Here is a 22,165-nt window from a genome sequence, read left to right as displayed (position 1 = left end):
TCTATATAGTTTACAAAAGTATCATTGAATAAATCTATATTAGTTTTATATTTCAAATGAGTAAAATCACTTTCATTTTCTAAGTTAATTAACACTGAATAAACAACTAAAGTTGAAACTTACTACATTTTCTGCTATTGATTTTTTTATTTAAGAAATTTTAGTTCCTCAGCTAATTCAGTAGTAGAAGTTTTGATTATATCCAATTTTTGGACTGAATTTGAAAATATTTTCATTGAGTTTGTGTAAATGAAGCCAAAAACGGGGCTCTCAAAAACTGTTTTAGCTATGTAGGGCACCAATCTTGAGACATTAATGAATACTTTAGAGATTCATATGTATCAGTAAGTCTTGTAACTCCTGGCAGCAATGACAACCATCTAGTTCTACCCAGAATCTCCTCATATTCAGTAGCAACAAAATCACAAAATGATTTCACTTCTTCCAAATGCACAGTATACATATTAAATACAATGAAGTATTTTATTTACCACAGGTTCTATACCCATTGGAGGAATGGCTGCACTTGTCTGTACACCACTATGTATCACATGGGTTCCACAACCAATGCCTTGAATGCTCATTTAGAGCATACTATTCTGAATAAACATTGTTTGTCCCAGCCCTCTTGTACCCATAAAAATTAGTGTTGCAGTTATCTGCACAAAATGCAATGATGTTGTCAACTAAATTATGCTTTCATTAGATGCCTAGGACAAAACTAGCTAATGGTTCTTCTGTTTCTCCACCAATGTTTATTTTGTACTGAATAGCTTTGGAAGGAATGAAATATCTACCTACAATTGGGGCTAATTTTAAGCTTTCATGATTTCATGCATCAGCTACCACAGACACATAATTAGCATCTCTAAGTTCTGATTACACTTCCTGTATTGCATATGGCAATAAAACATTCACTACAATTGACTCGCACTTTGCTCTGCAGCAAGTGACTTTCTTCTCAAAATGTTCTGATGACAAGAGCTGTGCAGCCCATTGAATGGAATGAATGATGTTTTGCAGAATGAAACACAAACAGCCCTTCTTCAGCAGTAATGTGTTTATTTTTCTCAGTTTGTAATTGAGTGGTACTTACAAAGGACATTATATTACTGAAAGTTCTCAAGGAAATTGCCAACATGTGCTTCTTCTTCTTAATGTGTTGTGTAATACTGGCATGTCCATGTTGAATGATGAAAACTGAATGACAAAGTACATACTACTTTCATAGATGTTGTGTTTTGCTTCAAGAAAGGAAACTCTACTTTAAGCAATGGAAACTCCAGATTGGAATATCAATAATATTAGGAAAAGGATAGATTGCTACTCTCTATAAAGATGAAACACTGAGTTGCAGACAGGTACAACGAAACAACTGTTACACGTTTAGCTTTTGGCCAAAGCCTTCTTCAGAAAAGAAAGCACACACATATTCATATAAGCGAGCACATCTCACACACAACTCCCACATCGAATGAAATCAGTAATCTCTAGTGGGGCAGGGAAGTGGGAAGGACAGCAGGGTTTGGGTAGAAGGAGAGAAGAGCACTGCCAGGCAAAGTGTGTGGTGACTAGATGATGACATGACAAGGCTGCTGTTCGTGTTCGTTTCCACAACCTCCCTCCCCATCCCCATCCCCATCCCCATCCCCCTCCCCCTCCCCCCTCCCCCCCACCTTGCAGCCAACTGCATTGCCAGCAATCTTGCGATGCCTCCATTTAGTCCTTGTACACTCTGCCTGAGAGCACTCTTCTCTCCCCTCACCCATACCTTGCTATCCCTCCCCATTCCCCGCCCCACTCCACCACTCCATACTACTAATTTCATTTTACATGACAGATGCATTCCGGTCTGAGCTGCCAGAGATGTAAGTCACGTGTTTGTGAGGTGTGCTTGCTTGTATGAATGGATGTGCATTTTCTTTTCTGAAGATGGCTTTGGCCAGAAGCTAAATGTGTAGCAGTCTTTTTGTTATCCATATCTGCAACTCAGTGGGTAATCTCTATGTTAAGCAGCAATCCCTAATAGTGTTCAAACCCTACCTTTAAGAGTTTCGGAGAAAGTACATTTTCTTTTCCCCATATTAACATGCACATGTGTCTTGAACAAAGTGAAAGTAAACAATAGAACTCACTTGCAGAAGCTCATTGTGCCCTCACTGTTAAAAGCTGTTCACTACTTTTTATTGTACTTTCAGTAGAAATGTGAACACCAAGCAATCTGCAGCTGCTGCCAGTCCATAAGATCTAACGATGTGTAGCTAATTCATATTTGTTACTACAGATAAGCACAACATTTGAACATTAATGTCCTAATAATGAGCTTTCACAAAACTTTATTATTTCCATATGTCATTTATACACAGAAAAATGATCATTACAAAGCTCACACCAGAGTTGTCAACACTGAGAAAGGCTGTGGAAAATCTTTTCTTCATACCTCTACTGTCAATGTGTACTTTCCCACTCTGCTCTTGTTACGGGTCAGGAGCCAAGAAAACTTAACACCTGAAATGTTGCAGCTAGCCTCTGCCTTCTCTTCAACATTCAAGTTGCACTTGGCTCTCAGTAAGAAAATGTCAAAAAAATATGTGACAAAATTGACATTTAAAACAAAAAAACAGAGAACAAAATGAAAAAGTTAAAGTAAGGGTCTACAGAAAAATAGGGCATATGGTATCTCATTAAAGGTTTCTTGGGATAACTGGACACACGACAAAAAAAGGATCAGTCCTGTTAAAACTGGATGCCTGGTCACCCTAAATCATCCCAACAGATATAGTTACTTATTTCATGTGACTTAAGCTCCCAAACAAGGTTTTGTTTGCAATTACAATAAATGAGGCTCATGGTCAAAGAGAAGAGGAGAGGGGCAGCAAATGAATATTGAGAGGGGGAGGAAGTAGAAACAGAAAGGGGGAGGAAATGGACACAGAAACGGGAAAGGTGGAGATGGATAGAGAGAGAGCAGGAGGAAGCAGATGTCAAGTATTTTTCATTTGGACTGGTACTTTCTCATGCCTTCTCAGTTTCTCTTTTTCTGTTAACTTCACATTACACATTAAAGAGATTGCAATATATAAATATATACACATAGAGCCCTTCTACAAGTGCTCCTGGTTTGACCTATCAAATTATGAATTTTATTGTTTCAAAACAAATTACCAAAATATATACACACCTTCCCGTATCAGGTAAGGAAAATGATGTCTGACATATGACCTCCTCTACTGAACTAGCATGGCAGCCTCCACTTGCATTTTGCTAAAAACATGCCAAATTTCCTCCTGTAACTCAGATTTTTCATGGTGTATTGACTTACACCAATGATTTAAGGTAACCCCCAAACAGACAAAAATAGCAAGGGGTAAGTCACGTGACTTTAGTGGCCACTGATGGTACATGACATGATCTGAAACCATTCACAGAGCAACTCAACTGTTTTGTGGGAAATGTGGCTCAATCATGCTGAAACCACAACATTTGAACATTCATTCCACTGAAATGAAGGCACAAAAACTTCTTATCAATACACAGTATCAGTTTCCATTAACTGCCACAACTAGTCCTGTCTCACCTTCAACAAAATATGGGCTGATTATAACGCCTACACAGTAGACACATCAAACCATTGGATGCTGTGGATGAATTCGCAAGTCTTCAATCAACTAGGATTTTTTGATTCTCAGATACACCAGTTCTTTATATTCACAAAGCCATTCAATTGGAAGTGTTGCTCTGTCTCTAAAGATCATGTTCCTTGCAAAACCACCGTCTTCTTGCTGTCTTCTCAGGAACCAGTCAATAAAATGTTACCTTTTCTCATGATTAGCTTCTTTCAGCTGCTGTGTTAATTACATTATGTAAGAGTGGTAATGAACATCACAGTGGAAAGCATAATGTGCTGAAAAAAATCCTACACCCAGTTTTTGACAAAGGTGAAGAATCGACTTCACTAACAGCCAGACTTTCACAAACCACTGGAAGCACAGATTGGCCAGAATGAGGGTATCCAGAATTCTTAATGTTTACTCTTCAACTTGTTTCATCAAACTTTACAATAAGTCTGCAAGTTTTTGATTAATCTTATGTTTCATGTCACCCTAGAATCATATGAAAACATCTCACAGTTGCTGCATTGCACCCTAGAATCAGACGAAGACATCTCACGGTTTCTGCATAACTTTCCTGTTCTCATACAATATTTCAACTATTAGCATCCACTGCACAACAGTAAACAGCTCCATGGTTAGACACACAATGAAGAAATGTGAGAAATTTAGACCAAAGCAACAATCAAAATATATACATGAATGGAAATGATACTCAACAATGTGCACAAACAAGAATATACCACATGATTAAAAAAAAAGCTGCACTTTTAGAAGGGCCCTTTAGTTTACCAACCCTTTGATTCAATAGATCATAACTGTAACTAGTAAATTGTAATCAAGTAAAAAAGATGTCTGGATTTATCCACCTTCTCAAATAAAGCACAAATATATTTATAAAACAGTATCTCTTCCCAAGAATCCATGCGTAACGCACAGTTACAAATCTACTCATTCCGCTAACCATTTATGTCTGCCCAGTATAATATAAAAAATAAATTTTTTAAAGGAATTAAATTATATATGATTGCATTGTTAAAATGTTCTGTGCTTATTGGTATTCTTTTGGGCATTAGACTTCCTCATATTTTTGTTGAAGCTGCAGGCGGCAGAGTACCCCGGGCACAACGGCGCTTGTCGTAGTCACAAAAATCCTCTTCCTGTAATTTTCCTCTTCACTTACTTCAATAACAAAAATGCTTGATATGGTTCTTTAACACTGTATTATTCATTCACATGTATAATACATCGAGATCACAATACTTCATCTCTAAAATCGCACATCCTCATCGTTCTTCTACGTATGAGAGAGTTAGACTGTGTCTGTCTAAAACAAAAAACTGTACAACCAATTGAATGAGAAAACTTTTTCATTTGTCTGCACCTTACCAAGCATTCATAATTAATGTCTTTGCCAACCCTCTGGTTAAGTGATGTTTCAAATTTTTTATTTTTTATTTTTATTAATATAAATCTTAATTTTTCGGCATCCTGGGGGCCTTTCATCATGTACTTATACAACAGCTCACTGTTACTGTAAATGCAGGACAGTGTGCACTATATGTTCAATTGATTCATCTGCTAATGTAGCTTTCCTGCTCACTTCCAAGTGATGTTGCAAAACTGTTAGCACACTGGACAAACATTCAGTAAGACGAACATTCAAATCCACATCTGATCATCCAGATTCAGGTTTTCAATTATTTCCCTACATGGTCTAAGAAAACACTGTGATGGTCCCTTTGAAATGGCACACACAATTTCTGTCCTCATCCTAAAAACAATCCAAGCTTGTACTCTGATTCTAATGACCTCAATGTCGATGAGGCATCAGACCCCAGCTTAGGTCTTTTAGAGCCCTGTCAAATTCTTCTCAAAGTATCATATTTCCCATTTCATACTCGTCTATGTACTCTTCCTTTTCTACAATATTACCTTCAAGTACATTTTGTTTGCATAGCCCATCTCTACATTCCTGCCACCTTTCTGCTTTCCCTTCTTTACTTGATACTTGTTTTCCATCAAGCTCTTGATATTCGAGCAGCTGGTTATCTTTCCTCCAAAAGCCTCTTTAATTCTCCTACACATGGTATCTTATATTACATGTGTCCTCTACCTATTCCTACTTAACCACTGTGCACTTCCTGTTAATCTCACTTTTTAGACATTTTCATTCCTTTTGGCCTACTCCACTTGCTGCACTTTTACATTTTCTTCTTCCATCAATTAAATACAGTACCTACTGTGATATCCAAGGATTTCTAATAGGTCTTGTCTTTTAACTTACTTAATCCTCTGCTGCCTTCATTTTTCACCTCTCACAGCAACCCATTCATCTACTGCTGTATTCCTTTCCCCTCTTTGATTCACTCCTTGCCTAATACTTCCTATGAAATTCTCAGCGACCTCTTGTTCTTTCAACTCATCCAGGTCCCATCTCCATAATTTCATAACTTTTTGCAATTGCTTCAGTTTTAATCTATAGTTCATAAACAATAAATTGTGGTTAGAGTCCACATCTGCCCCTGAACATCTTCCAGTTGGTTCCAAAATCCCTGTATTACCATTATATGATCAATATGAAACCTTCCAGTGTCCCCAGGCCTCTTCCACATCTACAACCTTCTTTCATGATTCTTATACCAAGTATTAACAATGATTAAATTACGCTCTGAACAAAATTTCACCAGGCTGCTTCCTCTTTCATTTCTTCCCCCCCACTCCATACCTGTACTCACCTGACCAGGAGTTCTTTTGCTCCTGCTACCAAACTTCACAAGTTCCCACCATATCTAACTTCAATATATCCATTTCCCCTTTCAGATTTTCTAAATTACCTATCCAATTAAGGAATCTCTACATTCCATGCAACAGTTCATATTCTACTAATGATGACATCTTCCTGTAGTCCCTGCCCAGAGATCCAAATGGGGGACTATTTTACCTCCAGAATTTTTTACCCAAGGGAATGTCATCACCATTTAACCATACAGTAGAGCAGCATGCTATTGCAGTGGTTTTCCCTTGCTTTCAGTCATTCACAGTACTGCCACAGCAAGCCCATTTTGGCTGATGTTACAAGGCCAGATCAGTGAAGACCCTGTCCTCTGCAACTACTGAAAAGGCTGCTGCCCATCTTCAAGAATCATATATTTGTATGGTCTCTCAATGGATACCCCTTTACTGAGGTTGCACCTAAGGTATGGCTATCTGTATTATAGAGGCACGCAAGGCAACCCAACATGGCAAGGTCGACTGTTCATGGGCATAAGTGTATATAATTTCAATGGGCAATTAGCAGTTTTTTAACAACTTCCAATAAATATTTTATTATATTAACAGAATCTTCCGTCGGTTCTTGGCAGAACAACATTATAATAAATGAAAAGCATCAGTTTGCTTTTGTTCTAGAACAAAAGCAAACTGGTGCTTTTATAATATTTTATTTTCTATTTGGAACACAATTCATTTCCCTTCAACTTTTTCCTGTCTTTCTTACAGAAGATGGATCTATGGTTCTAAAACTTAGCATTTGTGGTTTCTTCCTCAACTTTCTCTGGTAAATGACATACTTATTTGACTGTACATTCATTTTGGATATTACTTTAATTATAAATGATTTAGTCACTGGTGAGACTAGTTACTGATGTGCAGATCTAATGTTTGATTTTCACTGACCATCCCTGTTTTATCCATACCGTAATGTACTCCAAACAAGAACCTACATGATTTTGAAATGTGACACTTATCAATGGCAGTAGTGTGCTAACCACATATTCTTCCAAAATTGCCACCAAATTTTGTCTTCCGGTGCAAGAAGAATCTGTTGTGGTTGGAGTAAATTGATCCACTGCACAGGTTTATTATTTTAGGCACTCTATTATTATTTAAACTACTATCACATTTAACCATAAATTTAAGCAAATACACAAAAGCATATGCATCTCTCATTATTACAGTATCATATTATCAATCATTCTGTTGACTATATTAACATTTTTAAAACAATCTGTACTTTCAAACCTCTATAAGCATGTACAATGAAAAGTATGCTCAGATGTGGAAAAATATGTTTCAGTAATGAATACATCGCATTTTTTTAAAAAAAAGTTATGTATTATTGAATTGAGAAATTTGGACTGGACTATATGTTACTCTCATATTACATTCTGTAGTCTATTTACAATGAACATCAGACTTACACACTATCACTGATTATATGTAAAGACATGTCACGTACGTCAGATGCAAGTGGTTTCTGCGAATCCTTCACATATAATTCAAAGCAAATGCTGTAGCAACTAAATATCAGTGTTAGTACAATGCTGCTCTCAGTTTTGGAGTCCACCTCACTGTTTAGTGCCATTACTATCATAGTGTTTACAAAATAGCGTCAATACATTATTAATGGATGATTAGGTGAAAAAAATATCTACTTGAATGAAAGATCATGAATGATATCATTTCTTACCTGCAGTCAGTGGGACACAGTTTCTCCCTCATTCCTTCTTCCATTTCATTCAAGGACATGGCAAACAAAGTGAACTGGTAGTACTGTCAAAAAAGAATGAAAATTAATAATATCAACAGCACTAGTAATAACAATAGTACTACTACTACTACTACTACTACCAAAAACAACAACAGCAACGACAACTGCTATATGCATGTAGAAAATTTGCACATTATGACTTGTATGAATATCATACCAAAAGCCTCATTTGATTTCTGAATTAATACAGTTATTTCACATGTTCATATGCTCTCTTGTTTGTGAAAACTGCAAAACTGTGGTAAAAACATGTCTTCAACTCACATAGGCTTTGAAAGCATGCTGGGAATTTCATTCCAGAAAGTGTCTATCCAAGCTTGCAATTAAGTTCCATTAGTTTGAGATGAAAATCAAAAATGGGGTTGAGAACCAACAAAACACCAAAGCAATACATCTAGTGAATGGGCTGGTCAAGTGAGAAGAGGAACCTCAAATGCAAGTCACAAGTATGGAATGTGGCTGAGCTGTTGTCATGCAGTTCAGAAAAGCTACCAAAAAAGATTACCACATTCTGCTCTACAGCTTTGTAAATGGAGTGACTGGTACTAAGAATACAAAATGAACCAACTGTGTGACAGAAGTATCCAATGGTAATCTAAATCAATGCCAGGAGTTCATTTGTGATGGCTCCATCTAATGAATTTTGGAATACTGTATTCATCTATGTAACATTTTAAATGCTCTCATCCAACATTACTATCCAAACTGAAGTAAATTTCATAGTCTTCTCCTGGTTCACAGTTAATTTTCTGCATTCATGTGCTGGCTACAGCTGAAGATATTTTGTTTGTATCCAATGAATCCCCAGCTCTCTGAGACTGCAGATTTGTGTGCAAGTTGCGCTTGCGTGAGTGTGTGTGTGTGTGTGTATATGTGTGACTGCTGCCGACAAAGACCTTAATTGCTGAAAACTATGATTGTGTGAATCTTTTTATTGTGCCTATCGTTGTTCAGCATCACCATGCAACTTTGCTTCTCTCATATTGTTACATTCCATCCTTGATTTTCCATTGTTTGAATCCCAAGCAAACGATTATATGCAAAAATTCATAAGTACAGCATGTTATGGTCACCTGCAGGAGCCAGGCAATGACCCACCTAAAACAATGCTCCTATATTGTGCCACCACTCAGACGAGTTGACTGATAGTCTGTGGTGAGGTCACACACTGTATTTTAGAAGCAAGTCTATCCATTCAGACACATCACTGTAGTATCATTACATCCCACAGAGCTGCAGTGTCCCAATAAAACAAACCACACTCATGAAGAGTGTGTTCAGACTGTAACAGTAGATGAGCAGTAACTCAAGCAACCTTTATGACTGACAGACACAACACACAATGCCCCTCTACATGCATAGGTGCCACTCATTCAGGCATTCATGAGGTCACAGGTTGGTGGGGGAAAGGGGAAGGGGCACTTTTTGCCATGCACATGCATGCCGCCCCCCCCCCCCCCCCCCCACACACACACACACAGTTGCAACAAGAGATGGGTTATGTTTGCTGATTATGAACTACTAATTCATTGCCACCTTTCCCTTGGTTGTCACACACTTTTTCTTCCATTTGGTTGCTGCTCAGGCATTATCTCATACAATAGTCCCCCAATTGCATAGTGAGCTGAGACCATTATTTGCTATAATTTACCCTATTATCAACCGTAACGCAGGTTTGCCTTCTGTTTCATACATTCCTTAACTCAGTATTTCATTTCTAGGATTCTACTTCTCTAACTTGTTGTTTTCTCCATGTTTTATTACCAGCAAAAATGAAAACAGAGCCACTGTTTTATTAAATTTTATTACATCTTTTTTACACTGTAATCTCAGACTTCTTGTAACTTTAAAGTTAGTAAATTTGTTCCAACATTCTTACTGCAATTGTGTGTAACATTATGTGCCAGATATTTACTTTTTCTATTATGTAAAGTATACATAGAAAGTAGGAGGCAAAAAAGATGAAGACTAGTTGTTAATCACACTGCAGTCTGCTCGAAAGCTATCTATAAAACTTCAGGCTGAACAAGAGTGGAAAAGATTGAAGGATAAGATATTCAAACACAATTTTGATCTAATAAAATTTATGGCTTGATATGTGCTGAGTAAGTGACTACATATTTATAAGTTTTCAGGGTTTTATTGTCACTAAAGATAAAAAGTGTAGCTTCATAACTCTGCATGCTCAAGTTTTCCATTTCTTAACTAAATCATCTAAAAAACTAACTGAATAAAATAAAAAATAAAAAACAATAAAATCTTTCTTCAGCATCCTGATTAATATTAATCAACTCAGTGTCTTCACCATCATCAATCATCATCAACTGATAAAAACAGTGGCATTTCTGCACATAGATTTGAAGACAAACGATAAATTTCAAAGTTGATGAAATTTCAAAGTTGGTCCCTATTTCCATTTTTGTTTATCTAACCTTGATTATTGAAACATATTTCTACTGGCTAATTTCTTATTCTTACACTTAAATCTTCTTTCAATTACTACATAGTTATTTCTATTCACAGAATTGCACGCTTCATCATGAATTCGTACGTTAGACCTTAATTTTTCCCCCTCTTCATTAACGTAATTTAAAGCAATAGTTTGGAAAACAAAAAAGCAAAAAAGACCTTGTAAATTGCAAGACCATGTACGTTGAACAGCAATGAAAAAATAAACTCTGGAACTTTAATACTTCTCATACTTCATTTATGAATGGAATGCCTTTCTAAACAATTACTGCAGAATCCAGTAATACAGTAAAATGTAAAAAAAGTACTTAGTTCTACATGCAGATTTTACAATGAGGTGTGACTTACATCTGCTGCGTTTTCTGGTCGTGGGTCAGCCTCCCACATGGTTACTGAATTGGGAATATCAATGGAGTAGGTGGAATCACATTTTGGAATATCACCATCCACTGGTTCAGGTATTGGACATCCATCATCAGCACTAAAGCTTGCCTGATGAGATATATAAAACTATGAGTTCATTACACTAAAAACAATGAAACAGACATCGCAAAGTCTAACAATCATACCTCAGACTGTGAGTTGCTCTTAAATGGTCCAACTTTTAAACTGTTGAGCTTAGCTAAAACTTTTTTTGGAGTATTTGATGGGCTATCTGTAGGTGTAGATCCCTTTCCTTTATCGCCATCTCTTCTGAGAATGAAATGAGGAAAATTATTAATAATTCTTGAAATCAACTTCACTCCACTTAAGATACAAGAGTACATAGAATTAATTAATAGCATGTACAAAAGATCAATTCACTTGATTATAAAATAATGCTACTACAGAATACAACCCAAACACTTAACCTAAAATAAATAACACAAGTACAGAAATACATGTTGTGTAGAAGCTGATACAGGTAGGGTTCTTAGATGGCAATTTTGAAATGTCTTTAGTCAATGCATAAGAATGTTTCTTTCTCCCATTTTACATTATCTTAAATATGGTAATTGGTGGCAAAGTCAATTATGACTCACCTAATTGGAGTACGCTGGTTACAGACAATCGATTTATGCTCATTTTCTGAATTATACTCAAATGATTTACCAAGGATCTAGGACACAACAACCATCAACCAACAATTTCAGTTTTTCAGTTATTTTGAGTGACCATGAAGTCAGTAACCTGTGTATTTCACACAGTCTTGCCAAACTTTTTATTTCTAAAGCCAGCACAAAACTCACATCACTAATGAGTGTAATTAACATAATTGCTTATTTCACTTTCACTGTTCATAGCTATGTCATACGGGCTGACAATAGGTTCCAACAAAGAAGCACAACCAAACTGCCCAAAATGATTCAAGATGTTTTTACTTATTGAAAGTACTTCCTTTAATCTACAACTTATGTGACATTTCTTCATACAGACCTCCATTGTTCACATTCTTGTTGGCATCTTGTTGCCAATGTGGATGTATGTGCCATACATTATTTTGTTTTAGGTTTCAATAACAATATAATGTAATTTAATGGAATGTAGTCAAATTAAATTGGGTGACACTGAGGGAATTAGATTAGGAAATGAGATACTTAAAGTAGTAAAGGAGTTTTGCTATTTGGGGAGCAAAATAACTGATGATGTTCAAAGTAGAGAGGATATAAAATGTAGACTGGCAATGGCAAGGGAAGATGTCCTGAAGAAGAGAAATTTGTTAACATCGATAATTGATTTAAGTGTCAGGAAGTCGTTTCTGAAAGTATTTGTATGGAGTGTGGCCATGTATGGAAGTGAAACGTGGATGATAAATAGTTTAGACAAAAAGAGAATAGAAGCTTTTGAAATGTGGTGCTACAGAAGAATGCTGAAGATTAGATGGGTAGATCACATAACTAATGACGAGGTATTGAATAGAATTGGGGAGAAGAGAAATTTGTGGCACAACTTGACTAGAAGAAGGGATCAGTTGGTAGGCCATATTCTGAGGCATCAAGGGATCACTAATTTAGTATTGGAGGGCAGTGTGGAGGGTAAAAATCGTAGAGGGAGACCAAGAGATGAATGCATTAAACAGATTCAGAAGTGTGTAGATTGCAGTAAGTACTGGGAGATGAAGCTTGCACAGGACAGAGTAGCATGGAGAGCTGCATCAAACCAATCTCTGGACTGAAGACCACATCAACAAGACAACAATAATATTCCATCATATGTCAGTTCCAATGTGACTTAAATGATGTCACCATCATCCTTCTTCTTCTTCACTGAAGGCAGTTTGGTGTAACCACCATGCCAATTCCGATAAAATGCTTCTTATTGCAATCATGATTAAATTTCAGTCTCAAAAAGTTGTAAAATTTTTCTGGCTATTTATTTGTTCAATACCACTACAGTGGCCTATGTTTGTACCTATCTACAGTGCTGTCTTTTACCTAGAGGACAGAGTGGTAAGATCTACCACTGTCACATAACACTGCCTCACTTTCGAATTCTCTCTTAAAGTATCGCATAAAGTTGAGTCTCAAGATTGCATTGTTATTCTCACCAGATTTTGTTACATCTTAACTACAAGTTGAGCCCTTCAGATGTAAACTATCACAGTAAACACATGTGGTGTTATAAAAATCTACAATTCCTGTATGTTACGACCAGTCTATTAAATAAAAGGGGTCTACTGCCAGATTAACTTCAGCCAATATCAATGCCACTAAATCTGTACAGAAGATGCACACACCTCTCATAATATAATATTACTTATATCTGTCAATATTCTATTTCAGAAAAACTATTTATTGCAAGCAAGAGTCTGAAAGAGGGACAAAATATTTACAAGGCCTCACAGAGCAATTATTTATTACCATAGCACTTTACACATACTTAAGAGGTCCTATATACCCTCTGAGGATGGTACTCATGTAACTGTCCACACTATATGGTTTTGTGAATACACTCTCATGCCACCTATCACTTGCAAGTGAGACACTGAAGCCAATGTACTTATTCAAGAAATACTACCAGTATTAATTTCAAATGTCTTCTATATGACACAAGAGAAAGTTCTACAGGTTGACAAAAAACTTCACTGTTTAATAACCCAGGCCAAGACGCAAGCTCCGTGCCGTGTGCAGGGTGTGAATTGCAGCCACCCAATGAAACATTTCACCATCCTATCAGAGTCCTCAATAGCTATCTGGTTTTCCAGGCAATGACCATCATTAAGGAAGTTTTGATGGCACTGTCTTATGCAGCAGTATTTGTCTTCTGCATTCACAGACCCACTTCAGCTGTATATATACGCTCGTACCACCCAAGGAGGTCATCAGCACTGTTCGGCTAAGCATCAACACCTGCCATGTGTAGATCCCTTCTGTAGAGTCAGTGAAATTTTTCAAACTAGGCCATGAACCAACAACTATTGCCTGATGGTCTTGCTATCAAGTTGCCTTCATTCTGTCACTGTCTCCGCAAGGCCACGTACCAGAATGCTATCACTGCCTCGCAGTGAAGGTATAAATTTTGATTCACCCTGTTTCATGCTGCTGGGGTTCAACACTGCAAGAAACAGGCACTAGCCATCAGTCTGGGGTTCATCACCCTGAGCGGCCAGCCTTGCTCCAGCCATCCAAACCCAGGATGCTGTCACTCCATCCTGATTTAGCAACACCACACCATTCACTACCAGGTCCCTCTTCGAGAAACATTTACACTGGCACATCTTCAGAGGCACGTCTGGGTACAGGGTTCTATGTTCGTCACCTGTCATCTGCTTACTGCGGGCATGCTGTCCTACATCTGTTTTTTATGATTCACAATAAAAAAATTTGACAACATCTAGCTGCCTTCATTGTCTATTTCTGCACCCACCTCCAAGAACAGCCACTCACTCCCTCCATCCATCCCAACATGTTTACGTTTAAAGTGAGAAGAAGAGATGTTGCAGGCTGAAATGGTAAATCAATGGAGGGCAAGAAAGGCAGTTTATTGGACCTGTACAGTTGGTTTTACTCTTCCTTTCTTTTCTGCTAGTGTACATCACACACTTCAGGTGGTAGATGGGCAAAATGTCTTTCAGTAGGAAATTATCAACCCAGGAAGCAATTCAGCATTTTCTGGATGAGGCAGCTCACGTTCGAGGTCATAATGTGGAGATACTTAGGATAGTAGAACGGTTAAAGCAGGAAAGAAGGAAAGGTCAACTCGTAGTAACCCCTACCTCCCCTTCACACTAGTACTGACTCATTGGTTGCCCAGTCCACCCCCAGGTAGCTGAGTGGTCAGCATGACAGAATGTCAATCCTAAGGGCCCCGAATTCAATTCCCGGCTGGGTCAGAGATTTTCTCCGCTCAGGGACTAGGTGTTGTGTTGTCCTAATCATCATCATTTCATCCCCATCGACGTGCAAGTCGCGGAAGTGGCATCAAATCGAAAGACTTGCAACCAGCGAATGGTCTACCCGACGGGAGGCCCTAGTCACAAGACCAATACATCTTTTTACTGGTTGCCCAAATATCTGGAGAGCATCGGAGGCTTGAACCTCAGTAGTGTGTTTACATTTTACGGCGTGCACTGCAGCTGTAGCAGTTATAAGCTAAGTGCTGACAAATTTATTTGTGCTCTGTAATACAGTTATTAAATTTAATAGTTTTCAGTGGTGTTGCGTGCCGTTTGTGGAGAAATAACGACTTAATAAACTTTTGTAATCGTTCACTCGCTATGTTTTAGAGAGTTTTCAGTGTGTTGAAGTCGTTAGTAATTTTCGTGCTTTAGTTTTCAACTGAAATTTATTATTCCTTCTAGTGAAATATTTCAGTAAAATTTTCATATAGTGTTTTAACTTTGCTTAGTGTTACAGTGGTAGTTTTAATTTTTTGGTTGTAGCTAATAATTTTGTGAAGTTTTGCTGGTATTGGTATTGGCTGTGTTGTAGTAGTATTAATACAAGTAGCTGCTTTCTTAGTAGGCAGAGAATTTTGAGACCATTATTGTTAGTTCTTAAATAGTTCTACTGGTGTAACTGAACTTTGTTCAAAGTATTTTCATTGGGGGGAAAGCAGTGGGGAAGCCAGTGGTCATTTTTGGGAGATCCTCTCCTGGGAATGTAGAATTTGTAGTAGAAACAAGTTAATAGAGGAGCAGGAGCGTAAGATCTGTGCCCTTCACGTGCAGTTACAATGCGCAAAGGAGGAACTAGATAGGTTGAGGAGGGTGAAGGGTGGTGGAGAATGGGAACTGGCAGTTGGCAAGAAGGTAGCTAGGAAGAGGAGGTACTCAGACAGTTTTACTTTGCATACATGCAATAGATACGACCAACTGTCAGAGTTAAGTGAAGAGGAGCCTCGTGTAGCCATAGATGTAGGTAACTTGCAGCAGTCCTCAGCAATTAGGAGTCCTAGGTTAGTTGCAAAGTCTAGCAGAAAGAAGGTTCTGCTGCTAGGTAGTTCCCACGGTAGAGGTGTGGGCCAGCAGTTGCAGGAAGTGTTGGGGAGTGAGTACCAGGTCACCAGCATTGTGAAGCCTAGTGCAGGGTTGGCTCCAGTTACTGAAAGCATAGGGTAGTTATGTAAGAATTTTACGAAAGAGGATCAGGTAGTGATAGTGGTTGCAGCAGGGAACAGTCTCGATAGAGACGGGGAATATGATGTCAGTGGTGACTTGGTTAAGATAGCTACTCAAACTAGTGGTACTAATGTGCATTTCGTGCAACTGTTTCAGCGTCATGCGCGGCCTCACCTTAATGCGGCTGTTAGGCACGTTAATATGGGGCTGGGGAGGGCACTGATGGCAGAGGGCATGGATCACATCTCAGTGGTGCCAGTTGGGTCTATCCATAGATGGGGTTTCACTAGGCATGGTCTGCACCTCAATAGGTATGGGAAGGGGAGGCTGGCTAAGCTTATAGGTGACAGTGTAGTGGGTGGTGATGGTAGTGGTATCACTCATGGAAAAATTCCTATAGTAGTTGGTGTTAGAGCTGCACCTTTTTAGACTGAAGTCAGCTGATAGGTATACCTGCTTAAAGGAAGTGCCTCTAACTAAGGGCTCACCTCCAGAGGATGTAATGTTTCCAAGTAAAGAAGGAATTAGCATATTTCATCAAAATATAAGAGGTAAATAAAATAGAAAGAAACTTCCAAATGGGAAAAATATATTAAAAACAACGATTCCAAGACTTACCAAGCGGGAAAGCGCCGGCAGACAGGCACATTAACAAAACACACAAACACACACACAGAATTACTAGCTTTCGCAACCGATGGTTGCTTCTTCAGGAAGGAGAGGGAAAGACGAAAGGATGTGGGTTTTAAGGGAGAGGGTAAGGAGTCATTCCAATCCCGGGAGCGGAAAGACTTACCTTAGGGGGAAAAAAGGATAGGTATATAATCGCGCGCACACACACACACACACACACACGCATATCCATCCATACATACACAAACACAAGCAGACATATTTAAAGGCAAAGAGTAAGGGCAGAGATGTCAGTCGAGGCGGAAGTACAGAGGCAAAGAAGTTGTTGAAAGACAGGTGCGGTATGAGCGGCGGCAACTTGAAATTAGCGGAGGTTGAGGCCTGGTGGATATCGAGAAGAGAGGATATACTGAAGGGCGAGTTCCCATCTCCGGAGTTCGGATAGGTTGGTGTCGGTGGGAAGTATCCAGATAACTCGGACGGTGTAACACTGTGCCAAGATGTGCTGGCCGTGCATCAAGGCATGTTTAGCCACAGGGTGATCCTCATTACCAACAAACACTGTCTGCCTGTGTCCATTCATGCGAATGGACAGTTTGTTGTTGGTCATTCCCACATAGAAAGCGTCACAGTGCAGGCAGGTCAGTTGGTAAATCACGTGGGTGCTTTCACACGTGGCTCTCCCTTTGATCGTGTACACCTTCCGGGTTACAGGACTGGAGTAGGTGGTGGTGGGAGGGTGCATGGGACAGGTTTTACACCGGGGGCGGTTGCAAGGGTAGGAGCCAGAGGGTAGGGAAGGTGGTTTGGGGATTTCATAGGGATGAACCAAGAGGTTACGAAGGTTAGGTGGACGGCGGAAAGACACTCTTGGTGGAGTGGGGAGGATTTCATGAAGGATGGATCTCATTTCGGGGCAGGATTTTAGGAAGTCGTATCCCTGCCGGAGAGCCACATTCAAGGTCTGATCCAGTCCCGGGAAGTATTCTGTCACGAGTGGGGCACTTTTGCGGTTCTTCTGTGAGAGGTTCTGGGTTTGAGGGGATGAGGAAGTGGCTCTGGTTATCTGCTTCTGTACCAGGTTAGGAGGGTAGTTGCGGGATGCGAAAGCTGTTTTCAGGTTGTTGGTGTAATGGTCGAGGGATTCAGGACTGGAGCAGATTCGTTTGCCACGAAGGCCTAGGCTGTAGGGAAGGGACCGTTTGATATGGAATGGGTGGCAGCTGTCATAATGGAGGTACTGTTGCTTGTTGGTGGGTTTGATGTGGACGGATGTGTGCAGCTGGCCATTGGACAGATGGAGGTCAACGTCTAGGAAAGTGGCATGGGATTTGGAGTAGGACCAGGTGAATCTGATGGAACCAAAGGAGTTGAGGTTGGAGAGGAAATTCTGGAGTTGTTCTTCACTGTGAGTCCAGATCATGAAGATGTCATCAATAAATCTGTACCAAACTTTGGGTTGGCAGGCTTGGGTAACCACGAAGGCTTCCTCTAAGTGACCCATAAATAGGTTGGCATACGAGGGGGCCATCCTGGTACCCATGGCTGTTCCCTTTAATTGTTGGTATGTCTGGCCTTCAAAAGTGAAGAAGTTGTGGGTCAGGATGAAGCTGGCTAAGGTGACGAGGAAAGAGGTTTTAGGTAGGGTGGCAGGTGATCGGCGTGAAAAGATGTGCTCCATTGCAGCGAGGCCCTGGACGTGCGGGATATTCGTGTATAGGGAAGTGGCATCAATGGTTACAAGGATGGTTTCCGGGGGTAACAGACTGGGTACGGATTCCAGGCGTTCGAGAAAATGGTTGGTGTCTTTGATGAAGGATGGGAGACTGCATGTAATGGGTTGAAGGTGTTGATCTACGTAGGCAGAGATACGTTCTGTGGGGGCTTGGTAACCAGCTACAATGGGGCGGCCAGGATGTTTGGGTTTGTGAATTTTAGGAAGTAGGTAGAAGGTAGGAGTGCGAGGTGTCGGTGGGGTGAGGAGTTTGATGGAGTCAGGTGAAAGGTTTTGTAGGGGGCCTAAGGTTCTGAGGATTCCTTGAAGCTCCGCCTGGACATCAGGAATGGGATTACCTTGGCAAACTTTGTATGTAGAGTTGTCTGAAAGCTGACGCAGTCCCTCAGCCACATACTCCTGACGATCAAGTACCACGGTCGTGGAACCCTTGTCAGCCGGAAGAATGATGATGGATCGGTCAGCTTTCAGATCACGGGTAGCCTGGGCTTCGGCTGTGGTGATGTTGGGAGTAGGATTAAGGTTTTTCAAGAATGATTGAGAGGCAAGGCTGGAAGTGAGAAATTCCTGGAAGGTTTGGAGAGGGTGATTTTGAGGAAGAGGAGGTGGGTCCCGCTGTGATGGAGGACGGAACTGTTGCAGGTAGGGTTCAATTTGGATAGTGTCTTGGGAAGTTGGATCATTAGGAGTGGGATCAGGATTGTTTTTCTTCGTGGCAAAGTGATATTTCCAGCAGATACTACGAGTGAAGGACAGTAAATCTTTGACAAGGGCAGTTTGGTTGAACCTGGGAGTGGGGCTGAAGGTGAGGCCTTTGGATAGGACAGAGGTTTCGGATTGGGAGAGGGGTTTGGAGGAAAGGTTAACTACTGAATTGGGGTGTTGTGGTTCCAGATTGTGTTGACTAGAATTTTGAGGTGTTGGGGGGAGTGGAGCTGGAAGTGGGAGATTGAGTAGATGGGAGAGACTGGGTCTGTGTGCAATGAGAGGAGGTTGAGGTTTGTTGGGAAGGTTATGGAGGGTGAGTGAGTTGCCTTTCCGGAGGTGGGAAACCAGGAGATTGGATAGTTCTTTGAGGTGGAGGGTGGCATGTTGTTCTAATTTGCGGTTGGCCTGTAGGAGGATGCTATGTACAGCCGGTGTGGATGTGGGAGAGGAAAGATTGAGGACTTTGATGTGGGATAGGAGTTGACGGGTGTGTTCATTGGCCGAGTCGATGTATAGGTGAAGGATTAGGCGGGTGAGGGCTATGGATTGTGCTGTTTGGAACTGGTATAAGGACTGATGGAAAGAAGGATTGCAGCCAGAGATGGGAACTTTAAGTGTGAGGCCTTTGGGAGTAATGCCAAATGTCAGACAAGCCTGAGTAAATAAAAGATGGGAGCGTAATCTGGCTAGGGTGAAGGCATGTTTGCGGAGGGAATGTAAATAAAATTTAATGGGGTCGTTGTAGGGATGTTGTGAGGTTGACATGGTATTAGTAGGTGGAAAGGGTAATATGAGGTTAAAGTGAAAGTAAATAGAGATTTATATAGGGAGAGATAAAGGTGTGAAAAAAGTCGAAAAAGTGTTGGTTTGAGATGAGCTATGTTGATCATGTGCAGAACTTAGGTTGCTGAACAACAATGGGTGCAAAGGTTGGGTAGTTATGTTGTCTCCAGATCACGTTAAAGGGTGGGGAAATTCAAGAAAATTTCGAAAAAAAAAAAAAAAAGTTTCGAAAAAATAATTTCCGAAAAAATAAAATTCGAAAAAAATTTTCGAATAAAATCTCGAAGAATATGTGTGTAAATTTATTCAAAGGACTGGTTATGTACTGGCAGGTTATGAGAATGAGGCTAACAATTGTTTGATGAAGAAATAATAACGTGTAAACCTGTGGGAAGCTGCTAAAAAATGATCGGTTATGTGGGAAAAACGGGAATGGAAATAAAACGAAAGTTGTTGGAAAAACTGAGATGGTTGTGTAATGGGTGAAAGGAACTGAAGCTGTGAAATAGTATTCACGAGTTTACACGAAATGTTTGAAATCTTGGATCAATGGATTTTATAGCAGTGGTTATGTTGAAAGCGTTGAAAATTTTAGGTTATGGTTTGGAAGTAAATTACGTATTATTGAGTATAATTAGGCAGGATAAAATGTATGGTAGATCACGGAAAAATGGAAGATGAATACAAAGTGAAACTTCTTGTACAAACGAAAAGAGAAAGTAAGACGATAGAGAAGATTTCGAAATGCAACAGAGACAATAACAAACGTAATTGTTGGGTTCAAATTAATGATGATGTAAAAAAAATAGAAAGAAACTTCCACATGGGAAAAATATATTAAAAGCAAAGATTCCAAGACTTACCAAGCGGGAAAGCGCTGGCAGACAGGCACATTAACAAAACACACAAACACACAACAGTTCTGAGGATTCCTTGAAGCTCCACCTGGACATCAGGAATGGGATTACCTTGGCAAACTTTGTATGTAGAGTTGTCTGAAAGCTGATGCAGTCCCTCAGCCACATACTCCTGACGATCAAGTACCACGGTCGTGGAACCCTTGTCAGCCGGAAGAATGATGATGGATCGGTCAGCTTTCAGATCACGGATAGCCTGTGCTTCGGCTGTGGTGATGTTGGGAGTAGGATTAAGGTTTTTCAAGAATGATTGAGAGGCAAGGCTGGAAGTGAGAAATTCCTGGAAGGTTTGGAGAGGGTGATTTTGAGGAAAAGGAGGTGGGTCCCGCTGTGATGGAGGACGGAACTGTTGCAGGCAGGGTTCAATTTGGATAGTGTCTTGGGAAGTTGGATCATTAGGAGTGGGATCAGGATTGTTTTTCTTCATGGCAAAGTGATATTTCCAGCAGAGACTACGAGTGTAGGACAGTAAATCTTTGACAAGGGCAGTTTGGTTGAACCTGGGAGTGTGTGTGTGTTTGTGTGTTTTGTTAATGTGCCTGTCTGCCAGCGCTTTCCCGCTTGGTATAAGTCTTGGAATCTTTGTTTTTAATATATTTTTCCCATGTGGAAGTTTCTTTCTATTTTATTTACATCACCATTAATTTGAACCCAACAATTACGTTTGTTATTGTCTCTGTTGCATTTCGAAATCTTCTCTATCGTCTTACTTTCTCTTTTCGTTTGTACAAGAAGTTTCACTTTGTATTCATCTTCCATTTTTCCGTGATCTACCATACATTTTATCCTGCCTAATTATACTCAATAATACGTAATTTACTTCCAAACCATAACCTAAAATTTTCAACGCTTTCAACATAACCGCTGCTATAAAATCCATTGTTCCAAGATTACAAACATTTCGTGTAAACTCGTGAATACTATTTCACAGCTTCAGTTCCTTTCACCCATTACACAACCATCTCAGTTTTTCCAACAACTTTCGTTTTATTTCCATTCCCGTTTTTCCCACATAACCGATCATTTTTTAGCAGCTTCCCACAGGTTTACACGTTATTATTTCTTCATCAAACAATTGTTAGCCTCATTCTCATAACCTGCCAGTACATAACCAGTCCTTTGAATAAATTTACACACATATTCTTCGAGATTTTATTCGAAAATTTTTTTCGAATTTTATTTTTTCGGAAATTATTTTTTCGAAACTTTTTTTTTTTT

At 39.5% G+C, this 22,165-nt stretch overlaps 1 protein-coding gene across 7 annotated transcripts in view; it reads right to left on the bottom strand.

Annotated features, from left to right (window-relative positions):
- LOC126344938 (oxysterol-binding protein-related protein 1-like) overlaps window positions 1–22,165 on the bottom strand; it is a 413,895-nt gene that overhangs the window by 39,576 nt on the left and 352,154 nt on the right. For 6 of the 7 annotated variants that reach the window (XM_050002065.1, XM_050002064.1, XM_050002066.1 and 3 more), the window contains 3 exons: window positions 11,202–11,325; window positions 10,981–11,124; window positions 8,083–8,165 (listed from right to left, as the gene is read on the bottom strand). In XM_050002065.1, the coding sequence (XP_049858022.1) occupies window positions 8,083–8,165; window positions 10,981–11,124; window positions 11,202–11,325 (351 nt within the window). The remainder of the gene's footprint in view (window positions 1–8,082; window positions 8,166–10,980; window positions 11,125–11,201; window positions 11,326–22,165) is intronic. The other variant, XM_050002068.1, reaches the window with a different exon arrangement.

This window comes from Schistocerca gregaria, chromosome 1 (assembly GCF_023897955.1).
Source record: "Schistocerca gregaria isolate iqSchGreg1 chromosome 1, iqSchGreg1.2, whole genome shotgun sequence".
Lineage (NCBI taxonomy): Eukaryota > Metazoa > Arthropoda > Insecta > Orthoptera > Acrididae > Schistocerca > Schistocerca gregaria.
The sequence above is the reverse complement of the archived record's forward strand: the minus strand, read 5'-3'. Positions and strand labels throughout refer to the sequence as shown.